At 35.1% G+C, this 12,783-nt stretch overlaps 1 protein-coding gene across 1 annotated transcript; it reads right to left on the reverse strand.

Moving 5' to 3' along the window:
• Nucleotides 1-6,751: 6,751 nt before the first annotated feature.
• On the reverse strand, nucleotides 6,752-12,702 carry LOC113732228 (cathepsin B-like protease 3). The gene is made up of 12 exons (XM_027257895.2): nucleotides 12,482-12,702; nucleotides 11,452-11,588; nucleotides 9,587-9,640; nucleotides 9,407-9,487; nucleotides 9,103-9,259; nucleotides 8,993-8,997; nucleotides 8,826-8,900; nucleotides 8,616-8,741; nucleotides 8,320-8,535; nucleotides 7,323-7,436; nucleotides 7,197-7,232; nucleotides 6,752-7,109 (listed from the first exon to the last, which is right to left on the reverse strand). Exons 2-12 carry the CDS (start codon nucleotides 11,512-11,514, stop codon nucleotides 6,975-6,977), a joined length of 1,062 nt encoding a protein of 353 aa, XP_027113696.1. The 5' UTR covers nucleotides 11,515-11,588; nucleotides 12,482-12,702; the 3' UTR covers nucleotides 6,752-6,974.
• Between the last annotated feature and the right edge of the window lie 81 nt (nucleotides 12,703-12,783).

Here is a 12,783-nt window from a genome sequence, read left to right on the forward strand (position 1 = left end):
GTTGAAACTCTCTGAAGAGTTACTAGTGCATTTGATTTTAATATCTCTTCCTACACAGTTTAACCAGTTTAAGGTGAGTTATAACTGTCAAAAGGAGATTTGGTCTCTAAATGAACTCATCTCACACTGTGTAGAGGAAGAGAAAAGGTTGAAGTAAGAGCAAACAGAAAGTGTCTATCTGGTGTCAACCACTAATAATAAAAGTAAGGGATTTAAAAGAAAGAAGGAAAAAAGAGCTGCAGGTACAGCGCCACCAAAGAAACAACAAAAGAAATCAAATGATCAGGGAAAGAATAGTTTTTTCTTCTGTGGAGCTGAAGGACATCAAAAGAAGTATTGCACCAACTATCACGCTTGACGTGCTAAGAAAGGTATGCTTTTTAATTTGGTTTGTTCTGAGGTTAATTTAACTTCGATATCTAGACACACATGGTGGTTAGATTCTGGTGCAACAACTCACATCAGTGTGTCTATGCAGGGTTGCCTGAATTGCCGAAAGCCTAATGATAATGCAAGATGTATCTACGTGGGCGATGGCAAAACAGTTCAAATTGAGGCAATTAGAGTTTTTAGATTATTGTTAAAAATCAGATTTTATTTGGATCTCTATGAGACATTTGTTATACCGTCTTTTAGATGAAATTTAATTTCTATTTCTGCTTTGGACAAATTTAGTTATTTTTGTTCATTTTGAAATGAAAAATTTGAATTGTTTCATGATTCAAAATTGATTGGTTCTGGTTCTTTAATGTATTACGATAATCTATATTTAATTGATACGATCGCCTCATTTAATGAATCTCTGCATTTGAGTACTAGAGGAGTTAAAAGAAAATTAGCCAATGAGAATTCAACTGCATTATGGCACAAGAGATTTGGACATATCTCCAAACGGAGAATGGAAAGGTTTGTGTTAAATGAAATTCTCGACCCCTTGAATTTTACAGATTTTAATGATTGTATTAACTGTATAAAGGGGAAACAAACCAATAAAAGGAGATTTGAAGCCAATAGGTCCTTAGACGTCTTAGAACTTATACATGCAGATATTTGTGGACCATTTCCTACATCTGCTTGGAATGGTCAACAATATTTTATAACGTTCATAGATGATTTTTCAAGATATGGCTACATATATCTCATTTCAGAAAAATCACAGTCACTCTTGACGTGTTCAAAACTGAAGTTGAGAATCAACTCAACAAAAGAATTAAAAGCTCCAGATCTGACCGTGGTGGTGAATACTATGGTAGATATGACGGTTCAGGTGAACAACGTCCAGGACCATTTGCTAAATACCTAGAGGAATGCGGTATCGTCCCACAGTACACTATGTCGGGTTCACCCACTATAAATGGTGTAACTGAAAGATGAAATAGAACGCTTAAAGACATGGTAAGGAGTATGATTTGTCATTCTACTTTACCAGAGTCACTTTGAGGATGTTGAGTTTGGGGAAGAAAATACAGTAAGGGACATTGTCTTTAAAGAGAAATACATTGATATTCCCATAGGTGTCATTGCTCTTGCTCAGGACCCTATTCCTGAACTTGATCATGATATAACAAATCAAGACAATATCGAAGAGCAAACTGTTATAGAAGAACAAACTCTTCCTCTCCAAGAACCAGTGCCATTAAGAAGATCCACTAGAGAAAGGAGAAGTGCAGTGCCAGATGATTACATTATTTTTCTCCAAGAACATGAGAATGACTCTGGATTGATGGAAGATGATCCAATCAACTTCCGTCAAGCCATGGAAAGTTCAAATTCTCAAAAGTGGATCGATGCTATGAATGAGGAGATTAAATCCATGAAGAACAATGACGTTTGGAATCTTGTCCCATTGCCAGAAGGAGCGAAATCCATTGGTTGTAAATGGATATTTAAAATCAAAAGAGATTCGAAAGGCAATGTGAAAAGATACAAAACTCGTCTTGTCGATAAAGGATTTACACAAAAAGAAGGTATCGACTATAAAGAAACCTTCTCTCCAGTCTCTTTAAAGGACTCTTTTAGAATTTTCATGGCACTAGTGGCGCATTTCGATCTTGATTTACATCAGATGGATGTAAAGACAGCGTTTCTCAATGGTAACATTGATGAAACGATTTATATGGTGCAACCAGAAAGTTTTGTATCAGGAGATCCAAAAAATATGGTTTGCAAACTTAAAAAATCCATCTATGGGTTCAAACAAGCGTCTCGACAATGGTATTTCAAATTTCATCAATTGATCACCTCATTTGGTTTTGAGATGAATTTAGTAGATGATTGCATATACCATAAGTTCTGTGGGAGCAAGCATATTTTTCTGGTATTGTATGTTGATGACATTTTGCTTGCCAGCAACGATATTGATCTATTGCATGAAATCAAGAAATTTCTGACTAAGAATTTTGAGATAAAAGATCTTGGTGATGCATCTTTTATGCTAGGTATACAAATATACCGAGATCGATCTCAGGGTATTTTAGGATTATCACAAAAGGGCTATATCGAAAAATTTTTCAAAAGATATGCCATGCAAAATTGTAAATCAAGTGACACTCCCGTGGCTAAAGGAGACAAATTTATTCTTGAACAGTGTCCTAAGAATACTTTTGAGGAAAAAGAGATGCAAAAGATTCCTTATGCATCAGCAGTAGGGAGTCTAATGTATGCTCAAGTATGTACGCGTCCTGATATTGCGTACATTATTGGGATGTTGGGTAGATATTTGAGTAATCCTGGATTAAATCATTGGAAAGCAACCAAACGGGTCTTACGGTATTTACAGAAAATAAAAGATTACATGCTCACGTGTCGGAAGTCAAATGAGTTAGAGATCGTTGGGTATATTGATTCCGACTATGTTGGATGCCAAGATACTATGAAATCAACGTTAGGTTATGTGTACTTGTTGGTTGGAGGTGCTATATCTTGGAAGGATGCTATATCCTGGAATAGTGCTAAACAGTCCCTCATAGCATCTTCCATTATGACTGCAGAGTTTATAGCTTGTTATGAGGCATCCAATCAAGGAATTTGGCTGTGAAATTTTGTCACAGGATTACGTGTAGTGAATAGTATTGAACAACCTCTCAAATTATTTTGTGACAATAAATCAGCAGTCTTATATTCCAATAATAACAGGAGTTCGACGAAATCTAAACATATAGATATCAAGTTCCTGGCTGTTAAACAAAGAGTACAGAGTGGACAGTTATCGATAGAGCATATCGGGACAAACTCCATGGTTGCGGATTCGCTTACTAAGGGATTGTCACCCAAAATGTTTTATGAGCATACTACTCATATGGGTGTCGTGTTATTAAATGATGTACAGTTTTAGTGGGAGCTTGTCATTTTAAATGCTCTTATGATATTTTTCAGTTATTAAGGATTTAAGGATATTTTATGCATAAATAAAGTTTGGATTTATTTACACTCTGACTTTTGTATGGTTTGATCTCATGAAAATTTAAGGTGGACCAGTTGAAAATAGGCATGTTTTGATCACATTACATGAAATTTTCATACTACACATTCACATCATGATTCATGTCATTCAATTGCATCAATGTATGTGACCATTGATGGGTCGAGTTACGATATTGTAACAAAGGCCGCTTTGATCCTATATTGGTGTAATTGATGGACCGAATTGGTTACAGATACATTGTGATAATGACAGTAAAGTTGAGCTCATACGGTTAATTGCAAAACATAATTATAAGGTTACACATATAGTCCAAGTGGGAGATTGTTGGATCCTTAATCCAACATTGGACTTATATGTGAATAATTATGTATTGCAAACTGTCAATTAAGATTAAACCCAATTAAAGTGATCAAATATAGTTTGGATTTAATGTATCTAATAGGATGTGGGCCTTTAATGTGTAGAAACTTTAGGGCTCCTATTTCTATGATGGGCTGAAATAGGGCTCCAAAAGGTAACAAAATGTTACCTATAAATAGGGTTATGGTCCCCAGATCACAGGTATCGTTTTAGTTGTCGTATTTTCTAATACCACAAAATAACTCTTCCCTGATATCCCATCGTCAGGAAGGATACCAGAGAGAAACTAAAGGTCTCTCTCAAAGGTCGGTGAATACCTGTTGACCTGGAAGGTCACCCCCAAATCTCTAGAGATTCAAGCGTCAAATTTATTAATATGGATTCAGGTACGCTTCCGCTATTTTATAGTTAATTTATTTCTTAATAATCGCCATATAGATTTTGGGTTCAAAGGTGATGGTTTTCACCAATGGTTAAATTTAGATAACCACCCTAACAACTGGCACACAATCACTTTGATTGTTGGCTTCTCTTGCTACCTTGAGACTTGTTAGATTGTCTCTCTTCAATCACATGTACTTTTGTAATAGAGTCTTTATATTCTTCAAGGGTCTTGATGATGAGGGAACTTTTGGTCCTACACTGACAATGTATACACTGTCAGCGTTGGATGAAAAATCTATTTTGATAACTACCCACTACCAATATAATTTTTTACCAAGTAATATGTATTTTTTCTTATTATATTTTTCAACTTATTCTTTAAATATTAATTTTAATTAGCAACTACCAATTATGGAATTATAAATATAACATAGATAATTATAAATTATATATATTATTATATATTTTTTACATATATAATTATACTCATATATGCGTCGGGTTTTAATCAAATTTGAGTCTAGTATGATCCAAACTCGACTTACATTTAGTTCGAACCTAATATTTGAACCCAAACTCTGTCCGGCCTAATTAAAAATTTAAAACATAGGCTCAGTGATCTTTTTTTTAGCCTAACGGGCCAAACTCGAACTAATCCGATCCCATTGACAGTCCTACTCAAAATCTCGCTCTTAAAGCCTCCACCTAAGTCGTTTGCTAATACTGAGTTTGTTTGGATTGCATATTATTTATCAAATTTTATTTGCTTGTATCATCAATATATTTTTTTAATCACCTTTTATTTTACATATATCACATCAAATTAACTTGATTAACCTAGATTAAATATATTGTGCTAAAAATTGACTTCGTTGAAGTGCATGCTACTATATCTTTTCTTAAATCATCACACACAAAAAGCTAGTGAAGAAAGCAGCCATATGCATGCAACAAATATTTATAGTATAATTCCTTACATTTTTTTCCTTTTTCCTTTTTTGGTTATCGAAATGCTTTGATGAATTAGTACTAAAGCTACATATGACAAATGAATATTCGGTACTATACATCTTCTTAAAAGAATAAATAATTTGACAATAAAATTGAAAGTGTAAGTTTTTTATACACTGTCAGTGTATAATTTTTTTTTTCATACTAGCAAGTTTGGATCACATCACATAATATGAATTTAAATTATGCACATATAAAATACATCAATAGTTGTGATTGCGAAAAATCACTACAAAGGATAATCCTAACTGAAATGTGCAATAAACTTTTCTAAAAATCCTTTGGCAAATTTTATCTTTTTATAGAAAATAAAACTCGACACAACAGAGCACCAACCCAAAAACAAAAACAAAACAAAAAAAAAACTCAGATGGAATACTCATGATGTTTTAGTAATTTTTTATTCTTAGATTAGAGATAGTACAAGACGACATGCATTATTAGTATGGCAAATGGGGAAAAATACCAAAAAATTAACCTTTTTAAATGGGTAAATCAGCAAATTCTTTATACTCTTCAAAAGAAATTGAAAAAAAAGGTAAATAAGCCCCATATTACCCACAAGTCCAAACCGGCCTTCTTCATCTTTTTCTTCCAGAAAAATCAGCCATGGCGAGTGGCTCCAGAAAACATTTTCAATTCCATTTCTTCTTTTTATTAGAGACCACATTCTCATCCTCTACCTATAGCGAGTTCAGTGGCCACTTGGTGAATTTTCTGTTTGCAAACATGGAGGAACTTTCATATTCTTCCGCACAATCTTGCATGTTAAATAATAATATGTATTGAAACATCTAAGGAATATTGAAAATGACAACAAAATCCACAATCTAAACCGTTAACTTCATCAACCAAATAGCAGGATTAAAAAAATGAATTGTAGAATTTCTCAGCTAGGGAAATTAGCACGTCCGCATATAAAACTTTTTCCCATGGGAATAAGCTTCAGCACAGCAGGGAACAGTTCTGAAGCATAAATGCTCAAGATATTCTGAAAGAAGCTAACATAAATCTACTGAGACAATGGATGACAAGTTTATAGTATACTCCAAGGGACTAGAAGAGCTTAATTCCAATTCAACATTGTTCTTTTTCATTTTAACCCCCCAAGAATTTAGCTCATTTGCAAATTAATACACCTTCACAATTTTTTTTTCTTTTTTTTTGTGAAGAAATATTACATCTAAACACTTTTTTTGCCCTTTTTCTTATCAAGATTTGCATAGAAAAGACACCTCTTTGCTCAACATTTTCAATTTGTCACCCCACCCTCAATTAAAAAAAAAAAAAATCCATATTCAGGTGAACCCTATTTACGCATCCGCATGAAGACCAATTCCAAATTCTGCATCCTTTAGACACTTTATTCTACTCTATGTCGCTCGCCAAATATGAAATAAATTTTAGGCCAAAACAAGCATGAGAGGTGAAAGGAAAAGTAAATTATGAAACAATTGGTCCTGGTTTCTCCCATTTGCACCCAAAGAACGCCAAGGGAAAAAATTACAAGCAAGATCATGCTCAAACAGGAGAACTTTGATGCTTGAAATCTGAGATAGATGCACACGAGGATGACAAAATTACAGCAGTAAACGATGAAGATATGTAGACAAAGTTTGAAAAGTTTGAACCAATTACAGTAGCATTCTAGTACAACTGAGTTACTATGGTTATTAATTATATTAAAATGGATGGAGGCAAACAACTGAAGTCAATAATACATGCTATAATTACGTTTTTATTCTCTCGTGTTTTGCCCAAGCGTCTAGCCCTGTTTAAGTAAAGCAGGCAGCAGTTAGATAGAAGCATCAAGGGAGACATCTGCATCACTGTATTCTGGTACCAGATTCCTGGATGAAGGTGTTCCTGCAAGCACTTCTGCTTCAATGCCGCACTCATTTGTTCCCCGTCTGATCTTGAAGTATCCGTCCTGCCAATCAAGAAGACAGCAAAGTGAAAAAGGACCTTATTTTGTCAGATTAAAGCAACAACCTAAAGAACTAGATACAGAGCTTACTTCGCCCCAGCTTCTATTCCACTCGTTTGCAATTAGCTGTATCAGAAAAAGTAGTAATTTTACTCCCTATTCAGGAAGAGTTGCATTGGAGAATAAAAAATCTCTAAGGAGAACAAATTAATATACCCAGTAATCCTCCCCGTCATCGCTGGTACCCCATCCAATCAGCTTTACAGAATGGCCACCAATTGTACCACCTATTGTGTGTTTGTAAACACCAGAACGATAATGGGCAAAGTCCTGTGTTTCACGGGAAATAGAAGTACAGTTACAATTTTTACAAGCAGAAATACCCGAAGTATGAAATTAAACAAATCGGGGACTGAGAAATGATGATATTCACATATAGAATCTTTTAATCTTAAGAAGTATTTCTAGTTTCTTTCAAAAAAGGCAATATTTGGACAAATAACCCAGAAAGAGACTCAACAATTGTGGAAGCTTAGGCGTTAAGTGGATGTTTAGTATGTGTACGAGGGATTTTCGTTTTCAGAAAACTCTCATACTTGATTTTCTCTTTTTCTATTCCACAGGTTGTCTGTAAAATTTACAGTTGACATCTAGCATGTTTTCCCCATAATCATATGGATTTTGTGTGTTGAATTTGAACATCGTACTAAACTTAACGCTCCTAACATTTTTCCATTTAGAATTTAATAGTTTAACAATCTTAACTCACAAATTTCAAATGCTAGACGCACCTGATACACTAAAAACTAATTAGGACCGGCAACTTAGAAAGTATATGTTTTGGAATAGTCCAGTCTAGAATAGCCAAACCAGTATACAAATACCATAATTAAGACCCAAGCCATTACCCAACTTTATGTCTATTGTCCATACATTATAGATTTACTTTTATATGTGTGTTAATATTGCTCATCTGCATATCAATCGCAAATTTCCCGAATTGTTTTGATCTATATTCATGAAATAGCATGTTCCATTCTTGAGGCACCCTAAACAAGACAGCAGTTCAGATGAAAATAGGGCAACACATCTGCATCTTCCGAACAGGCTTTGAATAAAAAAGCATCATATAGAGAAGCATATTAAATTTCCGAAAATATTCGTCTAGATAAATATGGATCAGAACTTTAAATTCCTTTAATTTTGTCTTTACCTCATGAACAATGAATGAGACCTCAACTGGTCCATTTTTATATACTTCTGCCATGATACTCTGTGGATCAGAACTTATTCTGTAGGCATTGATGCTAAAATGCTTTGACTTACTCCACAGCAAGTTCTCTTTAACACACTTCTTAATGCACTTTGGGGTGGGATATTCACCGCAACCAGGGTGAGAACATCCAGTGTTATCAAAGTAAGGGTCACACTGCGATAAAAAAATTCAAAACCTGAGATTCAAATTGCTAGAGAAGACTTTCATATAATAATAGAAGAAGCATTATTTACCTCTTCAGTCACAACACCAGAGTATGTAAAGTATTCCCAAGCAGCAAAAGGACTACCACCATAACAGCCATCACCACACGAGAAGCCACAGCACGCAAGGACATCGTTAACAGAAAGTGAAACATTCTGCAAAACAACAACTACATCCCTTTGGTCTACAGACATAAGAAAAAAAGTGTGTAAATTTTGTTCATCATGACAGTGTTTTACCATGCCAAACTGTATGCAGAAACGATCAGAGAGTGATTCAACCGCACCAAATGCCCAACAAGAACCACAATGTCCCTGACAAACCAACATGTAAATTGGTTTAGAAGTGGAATTTAATGCTTGATCCAAAAACTGGAAGTGCATGAATGTTGGTAAAATCAAGTCACCTGATCTTGAGAATGTGAAGCCATTTCAACGGATTGCATTTCAAAAGGAAAAAATTAGCATCTTTCATAAACATTATCAGTAAATAAATTCAAGCATGCATGTGACTGACCAAGAATTCTCCCAATAGTGCCACATTGAGGCCAAGCTGTTCGTGCATCAAACTGGTCGGGCAACTTCAGATCTCTAGGATGAGTTACAACCCGAGTGCTCTCCAGAACACCCTTTGGTGTTGGTTTGACTCCAAGAAGATGCTTAAATTGGCCAACCTGTCAAGAAATTACAAGTATATTTACAAAGTTTCCTTCTTCTTTCTTTTATGTCAAAGTGGAGGCACATGTATCTATTTATCTTCTATTTTTTCTTTCTCTCTTTCAGGGGGCAGGGAGGGTTTAAATGTGCATGGTGGTACTCACAGTGTAATCTGAAAACCGAGGACTCATTTCAGCTGTCCATCCAGCTGTGGAATTACTATTAATCCTCGCAACAATGGAATCCTGTATGTTCATTTCATATCAGACAACTCCATTACATTGTAGTTAAACCTCAAAAAAGATGTAGGGAGAAGGCAATATGTCAATTAAGCCCAAGAGTACCTGCAGAATCTTAGAATCATGTTTAAGCTGAGAATTTGATGCTTCGGCATGGACCTGCCACCATAGAAGTTGCTTAAGTCATACAGTGCAAACCATTTTGTATCGTGAAAGAAAGTTAATGTAGTGCCTCTCTCTCTCTCTCTCTCTCTCTCAATTGATGGTTCCGCATAAACCTGCTTACCACAGAGGTTGAATGAGCCATACAATGTAAACATTTTATATTGTTAACAAAGATAACGTAGCAGTCTCACTCTCTCTCACACATATGATGCTTCTACATAAACCTTCTTACAGAGAGGTTGTATAAATTATACAATGTAAAAACCATTCTATATTGAGAAAAAAAGTTAATCCAGCTAACGTAGCCTTCTCTCTCTCTCTCTCTCTCTCTCTCTCTCTCTCGATATATATATATATCTCTCACATATGATGCTTCCGCATAAATCTTCTTACCACAGAGGTTGTACAAATTATGCAATGTAAACCATTTTGTACTCTCCCTCCCCCCTCCCCCCCAACCCAAGAACTGTAGAGCTTCAGAACCTAAGGTCATAGTGAGATAAGTAAATGATCCTAGGTCATAAAAGTCCATGCAACCGATGACTGTTAAGTGTCAGCCCAGGAAAAGAGTATGACGCAGGGAAGCAAAAAGGATAAGAATCAAAACTAGCATCCAGACAATTTACATTAATGCAGCATGCTGAATTAGTGATTTTATGACTTGAAGGACTATTTTCTTTCTTTTATAGCATGTTTCTTAATGTAGCTTTAACAAGAAGCTATGGAATAGAAAGTCCTGAGGTACAGTGAATGTAGGTGCTCAAGGTTACAGCGGTACTTTTCACTTTCCAGCTTCTTTATCTCAAACAAGAATGAGCACTGATGTATAAAACTAGCAGAAGCATAATTTGAAAGAGAAAATGCTAAACAAGCTTTAATAATGCTAGAAAAGTTACTTTGGCTTCTACAGTTTCATCATAAATGTGCACAAAATCATATTTGAAACCAATATAAAGGTCAAAATTTTCTCTTCTTAAGAATGTCCAATATTAAGAGATAAGAAAAATAAACACAAAATAACTGACCCGTTGACAACGTTTAAAAAAAGAAAAGTTACTAAGGAGATTGATGCTGGCCAAGTTGAAGGCTACTAACTTATTCTTGTTGGATTCCATTTAAACCCAAAGAAAAATGCTTTTGCATTCTCTTTTTGGTATCGGTGCACAAAAGTGACAGAAGTTTGTTGGCAAATTGCAGTAGGATACAACAACAAAGGATGAGAAGTAATTCTAAAGGCAGCCCTACACCTACTAGTGACTCAACTAGAAAAGACTTCAATCCAATTTCCAAAGGAAGAAGATTTCACCAGGATAAAAAATTGATCCCTATACACTAATGGAATCAGCTTCTCTCCAATAGAACCAAAATATGACAATCAAAATGGATAGTCAAAAGATCCTCCCTTGTTCAAGTTTCCAAAAATCCTAGTGATTTACCTTCATGAGCACAAGTAAAGATGTATCATGTGTGACATTCTGTCTGAAACATTGACTAATCAATCATTCGTTTGAGATAACAAGGAATCAGATATTCACAGTTATGTCAGTGCATATTGATAATTTGCCAAAAAGGAAGAAGTGATAATGGAACTGCAGTTTAGTAGATAAAAAGTTAGCTAGAAGCCTGAAAACATTGCCCTTTTTTTTGGCAACAAGGGGAAAGGAACTTGATTAACGCTGATACATCCATCAATGCTTATGTTTCTTAGAAATCAATCCTTTTAACAATGTCTCGTAATCCAGGATGACACGGTAAAATTCCAAAGAACAGCAGCAAAAATCACAAAATGATGATACTAAACAAACCTCCAGCTGGAAAGTTAGCATAGCACCAAAAAGTAGTAGGGCCGTGATGTAAATCCCAGCCATGGCCGTTTCCTTACTTGAAGCTGTTTCTAAACTTGAATCCGCTGACACTCTGGTTCAAAGTTTAATTTGTTCAACTGCTCAAACAGCCCATGGAAAACAACAAATAGGTAAGCATGACTTTAACTAAATACACGGAATTAGCATACAAGTAATGTTAAGAATTTTAGAAATCAACCAAAAACATTGCACATTCATCTTCTGCTGCTGTTGCTGCTTCTTTTTTGTGAAAAATAATGCCTCATAAGCATGATACCATTATTAAAAGCAAACTCATATTAATTCTCAAAAACAACATAACCATCAACTCCTGTATTATAATTAGTAAGTATCACCTGAAATAGAAAACCAAATTCCACCTCATATCTAACCAAGACCAAACAGAATATCAATATGGAACAGTCCAGACATATCATCTCAAGAATTAAACAGAAGCAAATAACCAAGTTCTACTTTTGACAATAAATACGACCTTAAAAGAACATGACAACCTAATTCCACCACTAGCAAAATATAGCCAAAGCAAGTATCGATCCAAAAAGAGAAAAAATTGATCTTTGACTAACGCATATGGTTCCAATGACGCGTTCCTCATAGTTTGTAGGATAATACTTCATCTTAACGTACACCACAATCGACCAAAATCATCACTAGAATCTTAAAAATAGTTCGGCCCTTTGGTCAAACTGGGAAACTTGAATCACTAAATTCTACTACATCTTTCAAGAATTGCAGAAAAATAAAATTACCTCCCAAAGAAAAAACAAAAAACTTTTTCCATTTGCTTGATTGTCATAGCTTCATACTTCAAAATTCCAAAAAAGCCAAAAAGTAAAAAAGAAGAGTAAAAGAAGCAAAAAAGATGAGATATATTACTTTTAACAAAAAGATTTGAATACAAAATCTGATTTTTTCTGTGCAAGAATATTAAGCAAAGGAGAAAATGAGTAGGCTAATGAGAAGAACATACCTAGGAGAAGGTGATAATTCTCCCTTGTCGGAATGAGGGGTTGACGATGAAAGTGGTAGAGAAGTGCAAGAGAGACAAGGCACTGGGAGAAAGTAGTGGCCCTTTGGCCCCTTTTAATCTATCTTGCAGAAATTGGGTCGCAGATGGGACGGGATGGGGTGGCGCCATGGTGGGTGGCAAACATTTGACTGTTGGGAGCGGGAGGGACCGCAGCATTTAACTATCCGGTACGAATGGATGAAGCTAATTGGTGAAGCGCATGTTACACATTTTTTCACTAATCAGCGTGTTACACAACACAT

Source organism: Coffea arabica, chromosome 2e, assembly GCF_036785885.1.
Source record: "Coffea arabica cultivar ET-39 chromosome 2e, Coffea Arabica ET-39 HiFi, whole genome shotgun sequence".
NCBI classification, from domain to species: domain Eukaryota; kingdom Viridiplantae; phylum Streptophyta; class Magnoliopsida; order Gentianales; family Rubiaceae; genus Coffea; species Coffea arabica.